The sequence below is a fragment of the Theropithecus gelada genome, chromosome 2, assembly GCF_003255815.1.
Source record: "Theropithecus gelada isolate Dixy chromosome 2, Tgel_1.0, whole genome shotgun sequence".
Classification (NCBI taxonomy): Eukaryota; Metazoa; Chordata; class Mammalia; order Primates; family Cercopithecidae; genus Theropithecus; species Theropithecus gelada.
In genome coordinates, this window is record NC_037669.1 from 53499727 (window position 1) to 53522697 (window position 22971).

Consider the following 22971-nt stretch of genomic DNA (forward strand, 5'->3'; position numbering starts at 1 on the left):
AGAATGGTGTGAACCTGGGAGGCGGAGCTTGCAGTGAGCCCAGATCGCGCCACTGCACTCCAGCCTGGGCAACAGAGTGAGACTCCATCTCAAAAAAAAAAAAAAGGAGAGGAAGACATTGGTGAACTTCATTTCCATGGGTAGAAGTGGACGACAGAGGCAAACTGACTTCCAAATAAAATCAAGAGGTCAGGGCTAATCAATCAGAGACACTAGTCAAAGAATTTTGTTACTGCTTAATTCCACACAGCAAATTCATTTCTGCCCTCCCGCCACCAAGATACTGATTCTTGTCTCCTTCCTCTGTTTCATCCCATCAGTTACCAAAGTCCAGCAAATTCCACCTCCTTAATCTCTCAACTCCTCCCACCTCTCTCCATCTCCACTGTCACTGCCTTCATCCAGATCTTCATCCTGATATCTGGATCACTGCAACTGTACCCAACTGGTCCCCTGCTTGTCTTCTTCTGTCCAGTGTAACCACCACATTGCTGCCTGGGTAATTTAAAACACGAGAGGATGTCCCACCTGTTTTAAAATCTTCAGTGTCCTGCTCTCCACCCCCACCCCCACATTTTAGAGTCCAAACTTCTAGGCCTGGCAGTATTAATGACTACTGTTTATTATTTATCATCTACCAGTGCCAAGTGAGTAATATATCACCTCATTCAGTTTTTATTTCCCCTTCACAGAGATGAGGAAACTGAAGCTTAGAAAGGAAGTGACTTGCCCAGGGTCACAAAACTAGTTCAGTGGCAATGCGAATACTGGCACGCAGCTATCTTGGATCCCAAAGTCTATGTGCTCTTAACATGCTACTGTCCACAGGGTCCTTCACGATGTGGCCAGTGCTTACCTTTCCAGTCACCTCTCATCCTACACCTCCACACTGCCACTCCGGTGAACCACAAGCAGGCCATGCATTCTCACCTCTAGCCCTTTGCTCATACCACTTCGAACCACTCTTCACCTGTAAAATCTTGTTCATCCTTTAGGTCTTGGCTAAAGCAGCACTTCCTCACTGAAACCTTTTTTGATGAGTCAGCCTGACTTATGAGTACCCTAAGTTATCCTCTACCAAACCTCCGTAATAGCTCCATACCATACCGTTGCTATCTCCTTGACTTAAAAAAAGGTAAACTCTTTGGGGACAGGGATGTGTATCTTACTCATTTTTGTATTCCCAGCTTGCAGTGCAGTGCCAGACACACAGCTGAAGCTCAATAAATGTTTATTCTCTATAATGAGATGCTGGCTGGGAACAGAAAAGGGAACCTATGGTTGAATAATGGAAAGTCCAGTACTCAGCTCTTAAAGGATTTCAAAATCATGTCACATGAGGGCAGGAAGGAGCTGGCCAAGATAAACGGAAGGGGAAGGGGAGATGTTCTAAGCAGCAGAAGCAAAGGGCTATAGGTGAGACACACCTGCAAGCAGCTTAACAAGACTGGAGCAGTGTTGGGGGATGGGAGAGCAGTTCAGCAACATGAGCCATTCCAAGACTGGCCTTTTTTTTATTCAAGTGTTAGGTCATTTCCTCAGGGAAGCTATCCCTGACCAGCTAGCTTTTATGCTTCCCCCAATTACTCTCCATCCCATGACCCTGTTTCTTTTTGTAGTACGTTTCAGAATCTGAAACACCTACCAACCCTCATTGACAATGCCGCCACCGCTGGCACCACCACTATTATTAGAAGGTGCCATGAAACAGGGTTCTTTTTCATCTTATTTTACTGATAGATCACCAGTGCCCACAATAATGCCAGGCAATAACAGGCAAATACGTGTTTCATTCATTCATCCAACAAATATGTATTGAGCATATATAAAATGCTAGGCATTGCTCTATATGCTGGGGATATAACAAAACACGACAAAATTTGCTGTCGTCGTTAAGTTTACTATCAGCAAATACGTTAAATATGCTTAGCCTAGAGAAGAAAAAGTGAGAGGAAGACGACAAACTAGCAGCTTTCAATGACGTATAGGGCAATTAAATGCAGGGATGACTCCAAGAGCCTAAAGAAGGAACAGTGAGCTAAGACTACTGAGTAGCTGCTTTCAGCTCAACCTAAGACTCAGAACTGGGGAAGGACCAAACAGGAGCAACCAGAAGTAGAAAGCTTTCTGTCACTGAAGATATCTGGCCAGTGGGCAGAGGTGTCAGAGAAAAAAATCTAAGTAGACAATGAAAAAGGGAGCCTGGGATCCACAGGTCCCAAACTGGCAGCCACAGATATGACTGGTTACAGCTGAACAGCGTTTTGTAAAAATTGAGTTGCCAATGTTTTTAAAAAACAGAATTACTTGCCAATTTTTTAAAAATGGCATCAGTCGCCAGTGTTTAAAAATCAGGAAATTGCACGCACGTGCACACACACACAGTTTGGCTTTTACTTCTCCAACATCATGCACGTTAGTACTGTACTTATAAAATTCATTTCGGTAAAATTAAAAGTTTGACTCCATTTCTGACAAATGTTCTAACACCTGCATTTACCTTACCGGATTGATTCTTATTGTGCATTATTTTTTAACCCCGTAACCAAGGAATCGAGAATCTTCTTTCTCAGAAAGTAAACTTATTTAACCTCCTCACTTAACAAATGACGGAGTATCATTCCCATTTTACAGATGAGGAAAAAGCAGCTTAAAAGAGGAAGGAACGTGCGAGAGACAGCAAAGCCAGACACAGCCAGGCTAGGAATCCAAATGTCCTATCTCCCGTGGTCCAACACTGAAGATTCTGAGCATTGCCTACCAAGAAGACAGGAGGGGCTGACTTAGGAAATTAGCACGAGCTTCCTAGTCAGAAGACCCCGGACTGAACCAGTCTGAGGGGACGCGGCTACAGACGAAGGGCGCCAGCCGTAATCAGTGAGTCCCTGGAGGAGGAAGGACCACCCAGAAGCTGGCAGAGGAAGACCCTGAGACCTGCTGTGACCCTCGCCCTCCCTGGAGAGCTCGCCCCTTGACTCCAGGCTTCCAAAACCGGCCCAGCAAGCCCCCACTACACCCTCGCTCGCCGCTGCTCACTTACCGCCGCTCAACTTCCGGCAACCACAGCTTTCTCTGAGGCGCGCGCCCCGATGACGCAACGCGGCCCTGCCCGCGCCTGCCACCAGGAAGCGGCGCGCGTGCGCAGAGGACCAGAGGCAAGCCGGAGAAATGCGCCCCTAGCACCAGGCTAAGTGGGAGGAACTTGAGCCGTGGGGAGGGCGGGGCATCAGGGGGAGGCGATGGAAAGTGTCTCCCTCACCAGGTGTCGGAACGTCTACATTCCCTTCGGGCTTTTAAGAAAGTGCCCCACGTTCTCTCTTTTGATTTCAGAGGATAACAGGAATGCTCACCATGGCCATTCTCCGGGAGAGGCGACATCAAACGCAACACAGGGGCCATGAGGGTGGCAGGTGTGGAGAGCCAGGAGATGAGAATTTTAGTAGGAAAAGGCCGGTGAACGTCGACAGTGACCAACTTGCCTTTTCTAAACCAGCCATCATATTCATAGCTCCTCACTGTAAGTGAGATGAAGTTATTCCCTCTCAATACTTGTTGGTTAGATACTATGCGCGTGCGAAGCACTGGACAGGTGTTAAAGATACAGCAGTGATTATGACAAGTTTCTCTATCTGGCCTGTAAGGCCTTTCACAAGTTAACTTTGATATACCACTCTAGACTCATAAGAACGATGACTGCTGTTAATTTACTAGCCACCATATGTTCAGGGTTTTACGTCTCTAATCCTCACAAGAGTCCTGAAAGGTATCGTCAAGTTACATATGAAAGAACAGAATCTAAGAAAAGTTAGGTGGCTTGCTGAAAGTTAAAGGGCTTTTGGGCCAGGAACATAATCTGAAGTCTGTTTGATTCTGGCAAATAAGAAAACAAATCCAGACTAATAAGGATACTTATTAGAAAGGATTACTGCAAGAAATGGGAGAGGTAGGAGAGAAGGAACTGTGCAATAGCAGAGGGAGACTATTGCAACAGAGAGATCACTCTAACCAAAAAATCCTCAGATGTTTCAATAGTTAGGAAAAAAGAGGGTTCCCCCACCCCCAACACTCCCCAAAGGCAGGTAAACAACGCTAGAAACAACCGAATATGGAAAGTGGGATGAAGAGGTGGCTTGATCAGATATTAGATCAGAGAATGTTTTATCTTGAGACCAACCTATTCTCAGGAGGGGTTGTGTGCTAGCTCAAGCTGAGAGTGGGTTAAAGTAAGGAGCCTGGGGAAAGGAAAGAAGCTTAACCCAAGTTTGGTTCATAAGCATTTTTTCCATCTGGTCAATGGAGACAAGCAGTTCTGTAATCATTTATGAGGCAAAGAATGGGAATTCAGAAGGACTGTGTTTGACCTTGCCACAGTAAACAAGGGAGGCAACCATGAGTCATTTAAGTGACATGAGAATGGTATTTCTTTGTAGTGAACACTTTCTGAAGCACAAAAAGGTTAAGAAAGATTTCTTTTTTTCTTTTTTTTTTTTTTTTTGTGACAGGGTCTCCCTCTGTCACCCAGGATGGAGTACAGTGGAGTGATCATAGCTCACTGCAGACTCAACCTCCTGAGCTCAAGGGATCCTCCCACCTCAGCCTCCTGAGTAGCTGGGACTACAGGTGCAAGCCATCATGCCAGGCTAATTTTTTCATTTTTTGTAGAGACTGGGGTCTTGCTATGTTGCCAAGGCTGGTCTTGAACTCCTGGACTCAAGTTATCCTCCCACCTCCACCTCCCAAAGTGCTGGGATCACAAGTGTGAGCCCCCTTGCCCAGCAAGAAGGATTTCTTTTTTCTTTTTCTTTTTTTTTTTTTTTTTTTTTTTTGAGATGGAGTTTCACTCTTGTTGCCCAAACCGGAGTGCAATGGTGCAATCTCGGCTCCCTGCAACCAAACAGTAGGGATGTCACCTCCTATATGAAGGCATACCTCATATGCACCACCTCTAGGCTTTACTCTATTGAGCATATATGAGCCTAAGTTAAAGTTAGTTCTTTATAAGTTTGACTCCACTGCTGGGTTTTGTGATTTTATAGTGAACACCTTTTAGAGCTTCTGCCCAACTCACAGTAATCCTTGCTTCTCTGGGAACTGCTGATTCTCCAGCTATGTTTGTACCACCTGTGCCATCCCAGCCTCTACCCCCTCCAGAGTTGACTGAAGTAAAGCGGACACAGGACGATTCTTTATCCTGAGTTTGGGACTTTTGAACTGATGTTCATAGAGTGGGAATAGGATTAGTTTATGTAGATCATTGGCAGTATCCTAGAGAGGGAGTTTCCTTGAATTCTTAGCTTGAGATTCCTATGGCTGACTTGACTCAAGCCCTCCTCAAAGCAAAGTCATCCAAAGCATCACTAGATTCCACAAAGCATGCCATGCTATGTGGCTTGAACATTTGTCCCCTCCAAAACTCATGTTAAAATTTAATTGCCATTGTGATCATATTGGGAGGTGGGATCTTTAAGAGGTGTTTAGGTCATGGGTTTCCACCCTCATGAATGCACTAATGCGGTTATCATGGGAATGAGTTCCTTATTACAGGAGCGGGATTGCTCCTTTTTGGTCTCTCTTGCCCTCTCTTTGCTCTTTCATCATGTCATGATGCATCAGGAAGGTCCTTACCAGATGCCAGCACCTTGATATTACACTTCCCAGCCTCCAGAATTGTGAGCCAATAAATTTCTGTTCATTATAAATTACCCAGTCTGTGATATTCTGTTATGGGAGCACAAAACAGACTAAGACACTCTAGTAACTATTCACAAAGTTGATTTCTGTCACTTGCAAACCTGAAGTAGCTCCACAGGGTTGAAATCATGTCTTTCTGTCTCAGGTCAGACATTGTCTCCTAACGGCCTAAGAAGTGCTGGAAAAATATTTGTTAATTAACAGATAAGGTCTGGGAATCCAAAATAGATATGGGGACCAGAGCTAATGATTGCTCAGATGACAAATGAGGCTTCCTTGTTAGCAGGAAGATAGGGTGAGGCTAAGGAAGAAGACCTGCCTCTACTGCCTGGAATGGGGTAGGCAGACCACTGGGGCTCCAAGACCATGGAGCATTAAGAAGGATGCAGACCCAGGAGCCTTAAAAAGGCAGAGAATGTTCTCAGACACAGCAGGGTCACGAGGCCCTGTGACACTTATTCACAGCTACAGTGATTCAGGTCAATCCACCTTCATCATTTGTCTTGCATCTCAGTTGAGGAGAGTACATGCTCCCCACAATGAGAACTATATGTCACATCAAGCTAGGCTTTGAAAGCCTGACAAATTGTGGAATGATAGATATTGGCAAATAAGATCTTTAACAGCATGTTTACTTTATTTATTTTATTTTATTTTATTTTATTTTATTTTATTTTATTTTATTTTATTTTATTCAGAGGCTCTCTTTGTCACCCAGGCTGGAGTGCAGTGGCCCAATCTTGGCTCACTGCAGCCTCAACTTTCTGGGCTCAAGTGATCCTCCTGCCTCAGCCCCCCAAGTAGTTGGGACTGCAGGTTTGCATCACAGGACCTGGCTAATTTTTGTATTTTTAGTAGAGACAGGGTTTCACCATGGTGCCCAGGCTTGTCTCGAACTCCTGGACTCCAGCCATCTGCCTGCATCAGCCTCCCGGTGTGCTGGGATTACAGGCATGAGCCACCATCCCTGGCCAATAGCATGTCTCTATGGCACTTAGGGTGCATAAACAGCCAGGAGCATCCCAGCATCTTTTTCATGCTGAGTTAAGACTATTAAATCCACCTCCTGGAAGTCCATGCAGTGCCCATCTTCAAAAGAGGTCAGAAATTGTCCACAAATCAAGTAGCCAAATGACCAATTTATTAAATGGACAATTTGCAAGCTCATAGATTTTCTGAATGAACACTTTGCTAACATTACCAATGTATAAGGTTTATAGCAATTTCTATTGAAGGGAAGGGCTTCACAAACTTTTAAAGATTGATGTGATACTGTGATTGACAGGTTTACATTTTATTTTCAGAGGAGCATTTTAAGGAATTTTCTATTTATCAAAATATAAGGGTGGTTTATTCTGCCTTTGAATATATTTAACATATGAATACGCCGGGCGCGGTGGCTCACGCCTGTAATCCCAGCACTTTGGGAGGCCGAGACGGGCGGATCACAGGGTCAGGAGATCGAGACCATCCTGGCTAACACGGTGAAACCCCGTCTCTACTAAAAGCACAAAAAACTAGCCGGGCGAGGTGGCGGGCGCCTGTAGTCCCAGCTACTCGGGAGGCTGAGGCAGGAGAATGGCGTAAACCCAGGAGGCGGAGCTTGCAGTGAGCTGAGATCCGGCCACTGCACTCCAGCCTGGGTGACAGAGCAAAGACTCCGTCTCAAAAATAAATAAATAAATAAATAAATAAATAAATAAATAAATAAATAAATAAAAACATATGAATACATTAATGAAGAATATGTTCCTGAATGTGGATTTTTCTTGATTGTATTAATATTATGCCATTCAGTTTACTTTCTTTTCATTCCCTTTCTCTGCTTCTCTTCTATCTCCCCATGTCTCAGTTTCTCCCTCTGCCTCCTCCTCATATCTTCATCCCTCTGTCTTTTTTTTCCCCCCCTTAGAAACAGATTCTCGCTCTATTGCCCAGGCTGAAATGCAGTGGTGTGATCATAGCTCACTGCAGCCTCCAACTCCCAGGCTCAAGTGATCCTCCCACCTCAGCCTCCCAAAGGGTTGAGATTACCAGCATAGGCCACCATGCCCAGCTCCTCTCTACCTTAGTCTCCTCCTACAATCACTCCCCATCTCTGCCTTTCAGTATCCTCATCTCCTGCACATCCCTTGCCCTCTCTCTCATTTTCACTGTCCCCCACCTTTTCCCCTTAGTCCTTCCTCTCTGATGCCCTGTCTCACACCCCCATTTCCTCCTATTTTTCCCCTGTCACCCGCAGTCTCTTTATTCCTCCTTTCCTGTCTCTCCCTGCAGTAGCAGCAAGCTGGAGGCAAAGACAAATTGAACATTCTTCAATGTGCTGCCATGAAAAAAAACAAAATCACTTACTGCAACTTCACAACCATTGTAGGAAAACGTGATTAGAAACCTCATCCAATATGAATTGTATTAAATTTTGTGAATAGTTACAAAGAAGTCAATGTTTGGTAAATTGGTAAATTGGGCAATTGGTCATTTGAAGAACTGGCTTGAAGTTAATCAGCCTTAAGCCCATGAAAAGAATCCTGAAGGAGTTTCTGGGTCTGCAAGGTTCTTTCTTAATGATCAAGGTCCCTATAACAGCCCTCTCTTAGGAGGTGCTTATTTTAGTATTTAGGGCAGAAGGCCTGACTTCATCTGGATTTTGTGCAAGCCATCAGCCACTGATGGGATGGGGCTTTCTTAGTGGGCTGGGGCTGACATTTCTGTATCATAGTCTGTTGTCTTTTATACATTCAAAAATTAATTTCCATCGTTCAGACAGGAGTAGGAAGAGCAGACTGATAAAGTAGAAAGGAAGCACATTCCAAAATCAGACCTTGGAGTAGTTCTTCAATCTCTCTGGGCCTCAGTTTGCCTATTTGTAAAGATGGAAATCTCCCTCATGAAGTTGTTGTAAAGGCAACATTACATAACGGCAACAATACCATTAGATAACATTAGATAAAACACAAAGCCTGGCACATGGTATGTGCTCAGCATGTTTTAAAAATGCATAGGAGTGCCCTCTGTATACCAGACACTATGCAAGCACTAGAGACACTGTATACAATAATTCATAGACCTTTTTCCTTAGACTCTGATAATTTATATTTATTGACCATTTATTGTTCTTGTCAGACTCAAATCCAGGTCTCTTTGACTCAGAGGCAGAGTTCACAATCGGTTCTCTCCACTAGTTGCCTCGATTGTTCATGATAAAGAATGGACATTTAGCTACTTGTCCATGTGGAGTGCTCTTTTGGAGTGTTCTTTGGTCCTAAGGCACCCTGAGGAGCAGCTCTGTCATAGGGAGGTCTTCTGAACAATGGTTTCTGACCTGGAAACAGACCAGCTGCAGCTTCTGAAACTGGGATTAAAGTCTCCTAAACTCCCCTAGTTCTGAACAAGAAGTTTGGGGAGTGCAAAGCAAAGTGAGAATGAAGCTTTTTATAAAAAGTAAATCCTTTTGAAAAGACATTTACAAATGTGATCAGAAACCAAAGAGAAACCCCGTATCAAACTTTGTTAACATGTGGTGGTACATTTCAATACATCTTCTTAGTCCAAGAGACTCAGAAAGGTAGAAATAAATAAATCACATACAGTATGCTTTTAAACATCATATTTTAGGTAGGTAAAAATATCTCATGTTAACAGATCATGCAAAGAGGAACACAAAATACAAAATATCAGCTTGCTCCATTTGCTATACATATTATGGTTTAGCATCAAGTTTTAAAACATAAATCACAAGCAGAAGCAGATTGCAACATAAACGCCAAGTAAAACTATATGTTCCTATGTCTTTGCCAGTTTTTGCTGAACAGGTATGGCCATGAAAGATTACAATGACTTTTTGACAAACGCAACAGAACTCACAGATAAAAATGCACTTGGATCCTTCAAAGCCTCACCTTCTGTAGGTGCACAGGAACTCCATGTCAGCTGTTCGCCTACTCAGCATATCATTTTGAGCTGCCACCACTCTTGGGAATACTGTATATGTGTATGTATGCATACTTAAGAGGGCACATTGTTAAAATACTATATTATGTTTTTTTGAGACAGAGTCTTGCTCTGTTGCCCAGGCTGGAGTGCAGTGGCATGATCTTGGCTCACTGCAACCTCCACCTCCTGGGTTCAAGCGATTCTCGTGCCTTGGCCTCCTGAGTAACTGGGGCTACAGGCATGCCCCACCATGCCCAGATAATTTTTTAGTTTTAGTATAGACAAGGTTTCGCCATATTGGCCAGACTGGTCTTGAACTCCTGGCCTCAAATGATCTGCCCACCTCGGCCTCCCAACGTGCTGGGATTATAGGCTTGAGCTACGATGCCCAGCCAAGAGGACACATTTTTGCCTTTTGGAGAAAATAAGCTACAATAAGCTGGAACCCCAGAGGATTTGTATTCTAACTTTCTCACATAACTAGCTATGTGACCTTGGGTACCTCTCTCACCTTGCTGCACCTCAATTTGCTCCTCTGCAAACTAGAGTTAGAACATTCCCCTCCTGTGGGGTGTTGCTGGACTTAAATGAGACAAACCTAGTACAGCCCTCAAAAAATATGGCATTCTGCCCCCATTCCTTCTTTTAATTTTTAATGTGCAACAATTCAAAAATATTTCATTTCTCTTTCTTTTGAGGACGACTTTTGCCACCACTTTTTTAATAGCCAAAGGAAATTTGGGGTTAAAGACGATGGGTGTGCAAGCTGCATAATTTTCTATCCACTCTAAACATGTGTGAGTAAGAAATAATAAGGCAGAATTTCCAGGGTGGTTCAGACACTGGTTCTGGAGAAAGCTGTAAAAGAGGCTCAGAAGAGAAGTTTTCTGAGAAGGGGGCCCCTGTGGAACAGCTGTCATGCCTCTCAAGGTGACCCCTGGAAGGAGACAGCAACTATTCGCATGGATAAGGTCTCTGCACAGTCATACAGCTCCATTCCAGGAGGGCTCAAGAGTTCTTTTCAATTCTCCAGTGGAACCCTAGCCACGTGTCCCTTCAGTTGTCAATCATTTGACGCGGAAAGCTTGAATTACAATGACAGTCTGAGGCTCCCATAGTTCCTGAGGAGCAGGAGAGCTCCATCCAGGTCTGATTCTCTTTTTTTTCCTTTTTGAACCCAGTTACAAGAAACAGGTCTGATTCTCTTGCAAAGGTTCTGCTTCCTCCTCAAAGTTCAATCTCTCTGCTGATCACCACCATCTGCTGTTCTTCTGTGGTGCCTAAGAACTTTCCAAACTACCAAGCCCCTAAGACTGTGGTTTGGATTCCAGAAAGCCCAGGTGCCTGCCTGGCAACACACAGGCCTTCGTCGTCTATTTCCCCTTGTTGGACATCATAAGAATCGTTTTGTTGCATCCCCTCAGAGCCTCCCTTAGGAGCGGATACGCAGAATTCTCTTGAACGTCTTCTTGAAGTTCTCATTGCACAAGGGGTAGATGAGGGGATTCAGCGTGGAGTTGATATAGCCCAGCCAGATGGTGAACATGTGCAGATGTTCATTGCAACAGCTCTTGCAGAAGGCAATGACCATGAAGAAGATGAAGTAAGGGATCCAGCAGAGGATGAAGGCTGCCATGATAAAACCCAACTGTTTGGCGGCCTTCCTTTCGCGGTTCATGTGCAACCCAGATACATACTGTCTTGAATGTGAGCGGAGCCTCTTCCAAGTAAACTTGATGTAATCCAGGCCTGTGTTAGACCCACTCCTCAATTTGCCTTTGCCTGGTGCTGTCTCTGTGATGGTATCTGAATCTGTTCGAGAGAAAGATTGGCTATCACCTAACATCTGATCCTCTGGCATCTCGCTGGCCTCATGTGTGTTCAGGCCCTGCTCATCTGTCTTGAGCTGGCCATGGCTCTGGTTGTCGGCTACACAGTCCCTGCTACTCCCCTCTGCCGCAGTCTGCATCTGCACAATATCAAGTGGAAAGCAGTGGAGTTTGTCCACTTCTCCATCGTCCTCTTGGCTGAAGACAACTGGGGATTTCATCTCCTTGGGGGTTTGGGATGGTGACTTCAAGACAGATCCACCACCAGCATCTTTTGGCTTCCTTTTCAGAACCTCCCAGGGAGACTCCTTCCCTGGTTTCTTGGTACCCACCTTGGGGTTCTCTGGCCTCAGCTTAATTTCTGAGAAGGAAGGGAGGGATCCATTGATGAGCTCCCGGTGCTGGCAGTGTTGTTGTACGGCCTTGTAGATCTTGGCATAGAACCAGAGCATGAGCAAGGTGGGCAGGTAGAAGTTGATGATGGCAGTCATGACCTTGAACCAGGTGACATCATAGAAATCTGTCTCACACTTGTCCTCTCGGCGCACCGAGGTCTGCTGCATGAAGTGATTCCAGCCTAGAATGGGAATAACCCACAGAAAAGAGAGAAACCAGGCCCCCAAAATGGTGGCTGAGGCTCGAGTCTTGGTACGATACTTAAGGTACCTGAGGGGCTGCTGGACAGAGCGGTAGCGATCAATGCACAGGATGAAGACACTGAAAATGGACGCTGTGCTGGCCACGTAGTCCATGGAAAGCCAAAAGAGGCAGAGAGGACGGCCCAGTAACCACTTGGACGTGAGCAGGTAGAGGATGTTCATAGGCATGACGACAGCACCCACGATCAGGTCCGCCACCGAGAGGCTGACGATGTACAGGTTCCCCACGGTGTGGAGCTTCCGCTCACTCCGTACAGCATACAGCACCAGCAGGTTGAGCCCCACTGTGACCAAGGAGATAGTGCTCAGGACCACCACCAGTGGCATCAGCTGGGGGCTGGCCATAGTGGTCTTGTTCCCCTCACACATCTTGTCTTCTAAGAGGTAGGAGGAATTGGGGAGGGTCATTGGCATAAGAGCAGCCACCAATTATGGCTCACTCCCTGGGAGAAAAGATAGAAAAAGTAAGGTCAGAGACTTGGGTGATCAGTGGCCACTTAGCAGCATGATGTTCATCAGACTGGAGTTGTATGCTCTTGGGGGTAATAGACACTGCTGGTTACCTACTCAACAGCCATGTCCCCTTTTCCTTATTCATGCATTCATTCCCTCACTCAACAACTATTTATTGAATTCCTGTCACTCTTCTAGGTATTGAGGATATAGCTGTGAACAAAACAGACAAAAATGTTTGCTCTTACAGAATGTGCATTCTAGTGAGAGAGTTGGGCAGAAGCAAGGTAAATAAGGAGTTTGTAGAAATCTAATTCTGCACATGTTCTGGGAATGTGGGCTGCATCCTCATGTGTCTAAGCGGAATATGGCAATCTAGTTCCTCTTTACAGTGGCGGATAGAGGAGTGACCATGAGATACCACCATGGCCAAAGAGTTGGATGAGGATGTCAAATGGCAGAGGTGGAGTTTTTAGGAACGTTCTTCCTTTCTGACAAATGAGCAAAACAAGAAAAATTGTTGTTGCTGCTCACTTGCCTCCTTCTTCCTGACAGGATGTGAGGAAGTGATGTTTGAGGCCATGACAGTCATCTTGGGACCATCGGGAATGCCAAGAAAATGCCAACCTAGGGCCTTACTGTCACTAAGCTGCTGAGCCAACTCTGGAATCTTCTTCTCCTAGACTTGTTATTATGGGAAATAATTAAATGGGTTTTGTTTTGCTTTGCTTTGCTTTTTTTTCTTTTTGCTTACATCACTGTTGTGGGAGTTCTTACTTGCAGCTAAAACCATCCCTGACTGATACAGAAGAGGTTCTAAGGGGACACACCAGAGACACATAAAGCATGAAATAAATCTAGCATATCTTTTTGAGGAAAGTTCTCAAGTGAAAAGGGGATTATGTTATTTGGAAAAGTATATTTGTTGTTTTACTTTTCTATTTGAAAAACAATTTTTTAAAAATTACATAAATCATGCCAAGCAATATGTAACAAGACCCTTGCTAGTAGGCTGGAAATGGTGGCTTATACCCATAATCCCAGCATTTGGGGAGTCTGAGGTGGGAGGATTGCTTGAGGGCAAGAGTTAAAGGTGGAATGATCACTTGAGGTCAAGAGTTGCAGCCTGGGCAACACAGTGGAATCCTGTCTTTACAATGAAATTTTTTAAAAATTGGCCCAGCATGATAACACACATTTATAGTCCTAGCTACTCGGGAGGCTGCAGTGAGCTGTGATCACATCACTGCACTCCAGCTTGGGTGACAGGGCAAGATCCTATATCTGAAAAACAAAAATAAAAACCTTTGCTAGTAAGGCTCTACTGAAAACGGACTGTATCCTCTGTTATTGGTGATCCCCAAGTCGGGTGGTTGGGTGTGAAATTAAGTATTAAATCTTCTGGAAGGAGTTTTTAGATTTTTTTTTTTTTTTTTTTTTTGAGACGGAGTCTCACTCTGTCACCCAGGCTGGAGTGCAATGGCACCATCTCGGCTCACTACAATCTCCAGCTCCCAGATTCAAGTGATTCTCCTGCCTCAGCCTCCCGAGTAGCTGGGATTACAGGAGTGTGCCACCACACCCGGCTATTTTTTCTGTATTTTTTTTAGAAGACACAGGGTATCACCATGTTGATCAGGCTGGACTTGAACTCCTGACCTCAGGTGATCCACCCACCTTGGACTCCCAAAGTGCTGGGATTACAGGAATGAGGCACCACGCCCAGCCTTTTTTTTTTTTTTTTTTTTTTAAGACAGTCTCACTCTGTCACCTAGGCTGGAGTACAGTGGCACCATCTCAGCTCACTGCAATCTCTGCCCTCCGGGTTCAAGTGATTCTCATGCCTCAGCTTCCCGAGTAGCTGCAATTATAGGCACCCACCACTACACCCAGCAAATTTTTGTATTTTTAGTAGAGAAAGGGTTTCACCATGTTGGTCAGGCTGATCTTGAACTCCTGACCTCAGATATTCCCCCACCTTGGCCTCCCATAGTGCTGGGATTACAGGCGTAAGCCACTGTGCCTGGCCAAGTTTTTAGATTTTCATATTCATCAAAAAGTGGTAAGTTTAAAGAAAACTGATAAACACTAATAAATAGTGTAAATTTATCTCAATAATTTAGCAAAAACAAATATTTTTACATTAAGATGAAGCCAGATAAGTTCTTGAGTAGAAGGCTAAATTAATTAATTAATGTATTTATTTATTTAGAGACGGAGTCTCGCTCTGTCACCCAGGCTGGAGTGCAATGGCACGATCTCGGTTCACTGCAACCTCTGCCTCCTGGGTTCAAGCGATTTTCCTGCCTCAGCTTGCTGAGTAGCTGGGATTACACGCACCCGCCTCCACGCCCAGCTAAGTTTTGTATTTTTAGTAGGGACGGGGTTTCACCATCTCAGCCAGGTTCGTCTCGATCTCCTGACCTCATAATCCTCCCGCCTCAGCCTCCCAAAGTGCTGGGATTACAGGCGTGAGCCACCGTGCCCAGCCTGTAGAAGGCTAAATTTATATAGTTTTTTAAGATAAAAATCAAAACCCCACGATATTTGATCCTTGTGGAAGGAAACTTCTGTATGTCTTTGGTGGAAAAACACCATTTTGGGCAGCACCGATTGTGCCCAAGCTCTGCCATTTATTTTCTCAGTGATCTCTTGGCCTCCATCTTCTCATGTGTCAAATGGGTGGTGTGTGGGGGGGTAGACAATCTCTAAAGACTTTTCCAGGTCTCTTTCTTACAGCGGTATTTTTTGATGTCCTCCAGCTCTGAGCTGCCAATCAGAGCAATCCTCTGATTGCTGATGGCGCCTCCTCTGACTTCTTCAACAGCATCACTGTCTCCTTGGGTGACCTAAAGTCCTGCTGTATGCTCCTGTCACTCTGTGCTGTCGGCCTCGGGGGTCTCATCCTCTGACTTCCCTACTCCTCGGTCATCACCTCCTATGAGGACAACACTGAAACCCACAGCTCCAGCCTGTATTTTTCTCCATTCCCATATCTAATACCTTGCAGCTTCACCTTCTGCCCTGATCAAGTCCAAACCCCGTGAAATTGTCCACAGCCACCTCTGGAAGGAAGAAAGTAGGCTGTGAAAGGAAAACAACTTGGGGCCCCAAAATCACTTAAGCTAAAGGGAAAATTCAAACTGGGAACTGCTTTGGGCAAACCTGTCTCCCATTCTATTCAAAGTCATCCCTCTGCTCACTAAGATAAATGCATATCTTCTGATTGCCTCTTTTGGAGAGGCTAATCAGAAACCCAAAGAATGCAACCACGTCTCTTATCTACCTAAGTCCTAGAAGCCTCCTCCCAGCTTTGAGTTGACCCGCCTTTCCCAGACCGAATGAGTGTTCATCTTACATATATTAATTGTGCCTCATAGAATCTATAAAACCAAACTGTGCTCTGACCACCTTGGGCACATCGTCAGGACCTCCTGTTGCTGTGTCATGGGTTTGCATCCTCAACCTTGGCAAAATAAACTTTCTAATTAACTGAGACTTGTCTCAGATTTTCAGGGTTTATAAGGCTAAGGAAGTATTGTCTCAGGGATTTTTATTTTTTACTGTTTTGCTTGAAAGGAAGCAGGAAGTAGTTTCCATAAATACTTCCCCAGCTTGGCATTCTCAAGGTGGCTCTCAGCTTCCTGGCCTCCAGAGGCGTCTCCTTTCTCTCTTTTCCTCATTGTCTGGCACATAGAGGGCAGAGAAACCGTTTTTTATTTTATGTTATTTTTTACTTTTTAATTTTAATTTGAGACAGAGTTTCGCTCTTGTTGCCCAAGCTGGAGTGCAATGGTGCGATCTCAGCTCACTGCAACCTCCTTTCAGAGATGATAAATTCCTCTTTAAAAAGCTTTAGTTCCCTGTTCTTTGTTTCTTAAGACCAACTTCCTTGTACTTCCTTGTCTCCTAGCTACCTGTTCTGTAAACAGCCTTCCTGCCTTTGCCATGCTCAGACAAGTCCAGATATGCCTTCCCAGCTAGTAATGGACAGTCCCTCTTCCTTCCCACCTAATAGACCCTATTCAATTTTAAACCTTAGCCAATCAAGTTAGCTTAGATTGTGAGGTCCAACCCCAGCCAATGGGGAAAGGATACAGAAGTGCTAGGAACTGCCTTAGGGAGTAAAAACCCCTGCCCTACCCTGCTTTGTGTGCTTTTGTGATTGTGACTGCTGCAAGCTGCACCCTTCTGCAGAAGTAAATTTGTCTTGCTGAGGAATTTTCTGCCTACGTGCTGTTTTTATTTGAGGCACCAGGCACTTGTTTCTAACAAATTTGGGGGTTCGTCTGGGATTCCCATTCTCCTCCTAGGAGGGGTCTCAGATCATCTCTCGTGAGGAGACGCAGCCCACTGCTTTGTTGAGGTGGCCTCAAGGGTAAGGGATTGAGACCCACCTGGTGTGATGAATAAACCTGGATTCCAGCAATGCGGGAAGAAAAGGCCTACAGATACCGTGGTGACCAGGTAACTCTGTACACAGACCAAGGTAAGAAAAACCTTGGGGGCGGTGAAGTATTTCCTTGGTGGTCGGGACATCCTGGAGGTTGAAAGCGAGGGAGTAAGATGCACAATTGAGTGCAGAGCAAGTGCAGAGTCTGGATCTGATTCTGCAGTCACCTCATATGGCTTGAAGGCAGTTTGCCTGTTGTGGCGTTTATATCAACCTGCCTATGCTAAGAGGGACCTGAAAATTACCACAAGGGAAGCAGATGAAGGATGAAGCGAAAGCTGAAGAGTGTGAGAAATCTCTAGTAGGAGAGGTTGAGCCCCACAGACTCGCTAGGGTGCAAGAAATCTCTAGTAAGAGAGATTGAGCCCCAGGGATAAACACTTTCTCCAGGATGGGAAATACAGCAAGTAAGACAAAAGATAGGAAAAATCATGATCATGATAATATCCCCTCAGATAGTCCCCTAGGCCTAATGTTAGAATATTGGAAGGATAATGGAAGGACCAAACACAAGAAAAAGCAGCAAATGATAAAATACTGCTGTTTTGTTTGGACTAAAGAACCTTCCTCTCCCCCAAGCAGCTGCCACCACAGACCCTTCCCCTAAACCTAAAAAAGGAGGTTAAACAACTCTTAGATGACCCTTATGGAGTGGCAGATCAAATCAATCAGTTTTAGGACCCCAGTTATATACTTTGGATGAATTAATGTCTATCTTAGGCATCCTATTCTCAGGAGAAGAAAGGAGCATGATACGCAGGACTGCTATGACCATTTGGGAATGTGAACACCCTCCTGGTCAGAATGTTCCAGTGGCTGGACATAATTCCCAGCCCAGGATCCTCAATGGGATAACAACAATATAGCCCATCGAGGAAGTATGAGAGACCTTAGGGAGATGGTAATAAAAGGAATTTGAGAATCAGTGCCCCACACCCAAAATCTTACCAAGGCCTTTAATATAAAACAGGGAAAAGATGAGGGACCGATAGAATTTTTAGAAAGGCTTAAAGAGCAAATGAGAAAAATATGCTGGCCTAGAATCAGAAGACCCCCTTGGACAAGGAATGTTAAAGCTCCACTTTGTTACCAATAGCTGGCCAGATATTACTAAGAAATCACAGAACAAATGTCTCAAATGTGGAAAAATAGGTCAAGACAATGTCCCACATGGGAAAAAGAAGAAAAATCATCCCACTTATGGCTTTTGAAGACGACTAGGGAAATCAGGGGCTCTATCTTTTTATATTGAGTCCCACCAAGAGCCCTCGGTAAATTTAGAAGTGGGACCTAAACCTGAGCTTATTACCTTTTTAATCGAGTCAGAAGCAGCTCACTCCTCAGTTTGTTATCTTCCATCTAGTGTAACTTGTTCACAAGAAAAACTTTTTATCTCTGGGGTTAAAGGAGAAGGATTTAGAGCAAAAATCTTAAAGGAGACAAAAATGAAATATAAAAACTGATCGGCTAGTATCAAATTTCCATTAATTCCAGAAGCAGGGACAAATCTATTAGGAAGCGATTTAATACTAAAATTAGGCTTAGGCCTCCAAATCAATTATGGAAAATTCCTCCCCTCCCCTCCCTAATCTTGCTCACCACTGCAGACGAAGAACACATTTATCCCGAGGTATGGTCAAAAGATGGGATCAAGGAAAGTTACAGATTCCTCTGATTCATGTTAAATTTAAAACCCCTGGGGAAGTAGTAAAGCGAAAGAAATACCCTATTCCTTTAGAAGCCAGGGTAAATTCAATACCTGTAATTGAAGGTCTTCTCCATGATGGGCTTCTTAAATCCTGTATGTCTCCCTGTAACACTCCAAAACTGCCTTTAAAGAAGGCAGATGGGTCATACTGGTTAGTGCAAGACCTTAGAGCTATTAATCAGATAGTACAGTAATTGATTTAAATTATGCCTTCTGGGCTTGTCCATTAGCAGAGGGCAGCCAGGACCTATTTGTCTTTGAGTGGGAAGACCCTCACTCCAGTTGAAAACAGCAATACCGATGGACAGTCTTACCCCAGGGGTTTACAGAGTCTCCAAATTTATTTAGTCAAATATTAGAACAAGTGCTAGAGAAACTTTCCCTGCCCTCATGCATATGCCTCCTCCAGTACATGGATGATCTTCTAATTTCAGGAGATGATAGAAAAGAAGTAGCAGCCTTCTCAACTCATGTCTTAAATTTTCTGTGGGATGAAGGGTTAACAGTCTCAAAAAACAAACTCCAATTTGTAGAACCTGAAGTAAAATATTTAGGGCATTTAATTAGCCAAAGCAAATGGAAAATTGGGCTTGAACGGATTGAAGGAGGATTAGTCAGATACTGTCATCTATGGATAGACTCTTATGCCCTGGAAACAAAATTCTCATACAAAAAGCTCACACAAGACAAGCCAGACCCCGTCATTTGGCAATTACCAGAAATCCAACAGGTGGAAAGGTTAAAACATCTATTAGTAACTGCCCCTGTCCTAGCTTTACCCTCCTTAAGCAGCCATTCCATCTTTTTGTCAATGTAAACAAGGGCGTAGCCTTAAGAGTACTTACCCAAAAGCATGGAGGCCACCAGCAACCCATAGGCTTCCAGTCAAAAATTCTTAACCCAGTGACCCACGGATGGCCCAAATGCATTCAATCTGTAGCGGCAACTGCTTTGCTAACAGAAGAAAGTGGAAAAATAACTTTTGGCGGAAACCCCATTGTGAGCACACCTCACCAGGTCAGAACTATCCTAAATCAGAAGGCAGAAAGGTTGCTTACTGACTCAAGAATTTTAAAATACGAGGTTATCTTGTTAGAAAAAGATTATTTAATCCTAACTACTGATGATTCACTTAACCCTGCTGCCTTAACAGGAAATTCAAATGCAGAAAAAAACCCATGCCCCAGACCAGAAGAACTGGGGCATAGATGTTCAGATAAACTCCCTTTCAAACCGGAAGACACCTTTTTGTAGATGGTTCTTCTCAAGTAATAAAAGGGAAAAGGCATAACGGGTACTCAGGAGTAGACGGAGACACCCTACCTAATGACTGGTCTGAGCAAACGTGAGTTGTTTACAATAAATCAAGCCTTAAAATTTCTGCAAAACCAGGAGGGAACTATTTATACTGACTTCAAGTATGCCTTTGGAGTAGTCCACATCTTTGGGAAAATTTGGGCACAGCAAGGCTTTATTAATAGTAAAGGGGCCAAAACTTAGTCCACACAGACTTGATAATCCAAGTACTAGAGAACTTACAGCTGCCAGAAGAGACAGCAGTTGTTCATCTTCCGGGTCACTAGAAGAATCTTTCCTTTGAGAGCCGAGGGAATAATCTAGCTGACCAAGTGGCCAAACAAGTTGCCTCTTCTCAAGCAGCACCCATTTGCCACCTAACCCTTTATCTTACCCCTCCAGCTACAGTCCCTATTTTCTCCCCCAGAGAGCAAGAAAAGTTAAAAGAAATAGGAGCCAAAGAAAGCCACGCGGGAAAATGGGTACAATCAGACAAGACGGAAATGCTGTCTAAGCCCCTCATGCGAGACCTATTGTCACAACTACATCAAGGAACTCACTGGGGCCCCCAAGCTATGTGTGATGCAGTCCTCAGAGTTTACGGATGCATAGGAATTTATACCCTTGCTAGACAAGTTGCAGACAGTTGCACAGTGTGCAGAAAAACCAAAAAACAACCTAAAGAAAATAGGAATACCACATGCCGTGCATCCACCTTCATCAGGGAGAGTAGAAAGGCCTATTGCCCTGTTGAGAGTCCGAACTGCTCCCCGAAAAGATATAGGTCTACCCCCTTATGAGATGCTTTTTGGATTGCCTTATCTACATTCTACTACTGATCTTCCTACATTTGAAACAAAAGATCAGTTTCTTAGAAACTATGTATTAGGTCTATCTTCTATCCTTTCCTCCCTCAGGACTCAAGGCCTCCTAGCACAAACTCCAACCCTTGAATTCCCAGTTCATCAACACCAGCCTGGAGATCACATCCTTATCAGAAGTTGGAAAGAGGGAAAGCTCGAACCCACTTGGGAAAGACCTTACCTAGTGCTCCTCACAACTGAGACAGCAGTCCAGACCGCTGAGAGAGGATGGACCCATCACACCCGAGTACCCTCTCCAAAGTACCTACCCTGGACAAAGTAACGTTAAAGAGAAAAGCTTAATCAGCCTCTTCCTCCTTTTCCTCTCTCCCCCAGATACCCCACATATTATTATTAATGTTACTAAGTCTAACTCACCTCAAACTATCACTTTCGATGCTCGTCTTGTTATACCCTGTGGAGATCTGCAGGGTCAAAGACAACTCTACTTCAGAAAAGTATCTTTGTCCTTCCTGGCTCTCCTCAGACTGGAAATCCGTTAACTGGGATCAATTAGTCTGGGAAGATTTTAATGGAGAGTCCGTTAATTGGGAATCTTGTCCTCCTAAAGCAGAGCATCAGCATCTCTGCCATAGTTGGTCCAATGTTCTACTGACCACCAAAAACCAGGGATGGATGGTCCCAACGAGTAGTTGTATATTCCTGAAACCATACATTTGTTTCACTAAAGGGAGTACTCCTCCCAGTTGCCAATATAACCAGTGTAATCCTGTACCAATTTCCATTGCTATCCCAACTTTTCAAGGTTCTTACCCTTCCTTGAGCCGTTTTTATGGTATAGGAGCAGAAGTCTCAGGGACAGACCCTATAGAGTATTTCGAAATGCGCTTCATCGCTCCTCCACCTCCTTCATCCCCTTCTCCCTCTCCTCCTAAACCCTCTTCTAACCAAACCTTTTCTCGCTTCATACCCAATGATAAAACTAAAGTAGCTGTTATAGAAGTTAAAGATTTAAAGCAAACTCTAGCTATTGAAACAGGATATCAAGATCCAAATGCCTGGTTGGAATGGATTAAATATTCCATCTGCAAGCTAAATAAAAGCAACTGTTAGGCTTCTGTGACAGGTAGGCCAGAAACCCAAATTTACCCTTCCCACTTGGATGGTCTTCTGACCAACGAGGCATGACCTGGATGATCGCTGTCTTCCAGAACCCCAGAGCCTGGGATAATGAGTCATGCAAGATCCTTCCACTGCTGTTCCCTTAAGACCAATTTCCTCAAAACCCTGCGGGTCAGCCCCCGAGGGCCATCCAGCCTCCAGCCCCTGATGTTAACTTCACCTCTTGCCTTTCATGGCAGGCAGAGAAGTTAGCATTCCTTGGAGACCTAACAGGGTGCAGTGAAACCAAGCCTTTTCAAGAGCTTACCAATCAGTATGCCCTTGTTCATTCCTGAGCAGATGTGTGGTGGTATTGTGGAGGACTATTGCTGGGTACTCTGCCAAGTACCTGGAGCGGCACTTGTGCTCTAATTCAGTTGGCTATCCCTTTCACCTTGGCATTTCATTGACCAAGAAAGCTGAAGACAGAATATCATAAAAAGAGAGATGTCCCTCATGGATCCTTTGATCCTTATGCTATTATAGATGCTATCGGAGTACCACAAGGGGTACCAGATGAATTCAAAGCCCGAAATCAAACAGCTGCAGGATTCAAATTTATGTTGTTCTGGTGGTCAACTGTAAATAAGAATGTAGCTTGAATAAATTATATCTATTATAATCAACAACGCTTTGTTAATTTTACTAGAGTTGCAATTAAAGGAATAGCTGAACAATTAGGCCCTACCAGCCAAATGGCTTGAGAAAACAGAATAGCCCTTGACATATTAGCTGAAAAAGACAGGGTTTGTGTCATGATTGGAGTCATGTTGTACTTTTATTCCTGATAACATCGCCCCGATGGAACAAAAACAAAAGCCTTACAAAGCCTTACTTCCTTATCAAATGAGTTAGCTAAAAATTCTGGAATAGATGACCCCTTTGCAACCATCATAGAGAAATGGTTCAGGAAATGGAAATGAATTATGACCTCAATATTCACCTCCCTTATAATCGTTATACA

General features: G+C 44.2%; 2 protein-coding genes across 9 annotated transcripts in view; both read right to left on the reverse strand.

The window, feature by feature from the left end:
• Positions 1-3147, reverse strand: part of ATG7 (autophagy related 7) — a 278547-nt gene extending 275400 nt beyond the window's left edge. For 4 of the 5 annotated variants that reach the window (XM_025374532.1, XM_025374526.1, XM_025374523.1 and 1 more), the window contains exon 1: positions 3041-3141. The gene's annotated coding sequence lies outside the window, so the exon portion shown is untranslated. Of the gene's footprint in view, positions 1-3040 lie in introns of all 5 variants that reach the window. The other variant, XM_025374538.1, reaches the window with a different exon arrangement.
• Positions 3148-8759: 5612 nt separating this feature from the next.
• HRH1 (histamine receptor H1) overlaps positions 8760-22971 on the reverse strand; it is a 130462-nt gene continuing 116250 nt past the window's right edge. For 2 of the 4 annotated variants that reach the window (XM_025376152.1, XM_025376151.1), the window contains one exon: positions 8760-12555. In XM_025376152.1, coding sequence (XP_025231937.1) covers positions 11057-12526 — 1470 coding nt within the window. In that variant the 5' untranslated portion in view covers positions 12527-12555 and the 3' untranslated portion in view covers positions 8760-11056. Of the gene's footprint in view, positions 12556-18327; positions 18414-18777; positions 18848-21066; positions 21164-22971 lie in introns of those variants that run through there. The other 2 variants (XM_025376154.1, XM_025376153.1) reach the window with 2 other exon arrangements.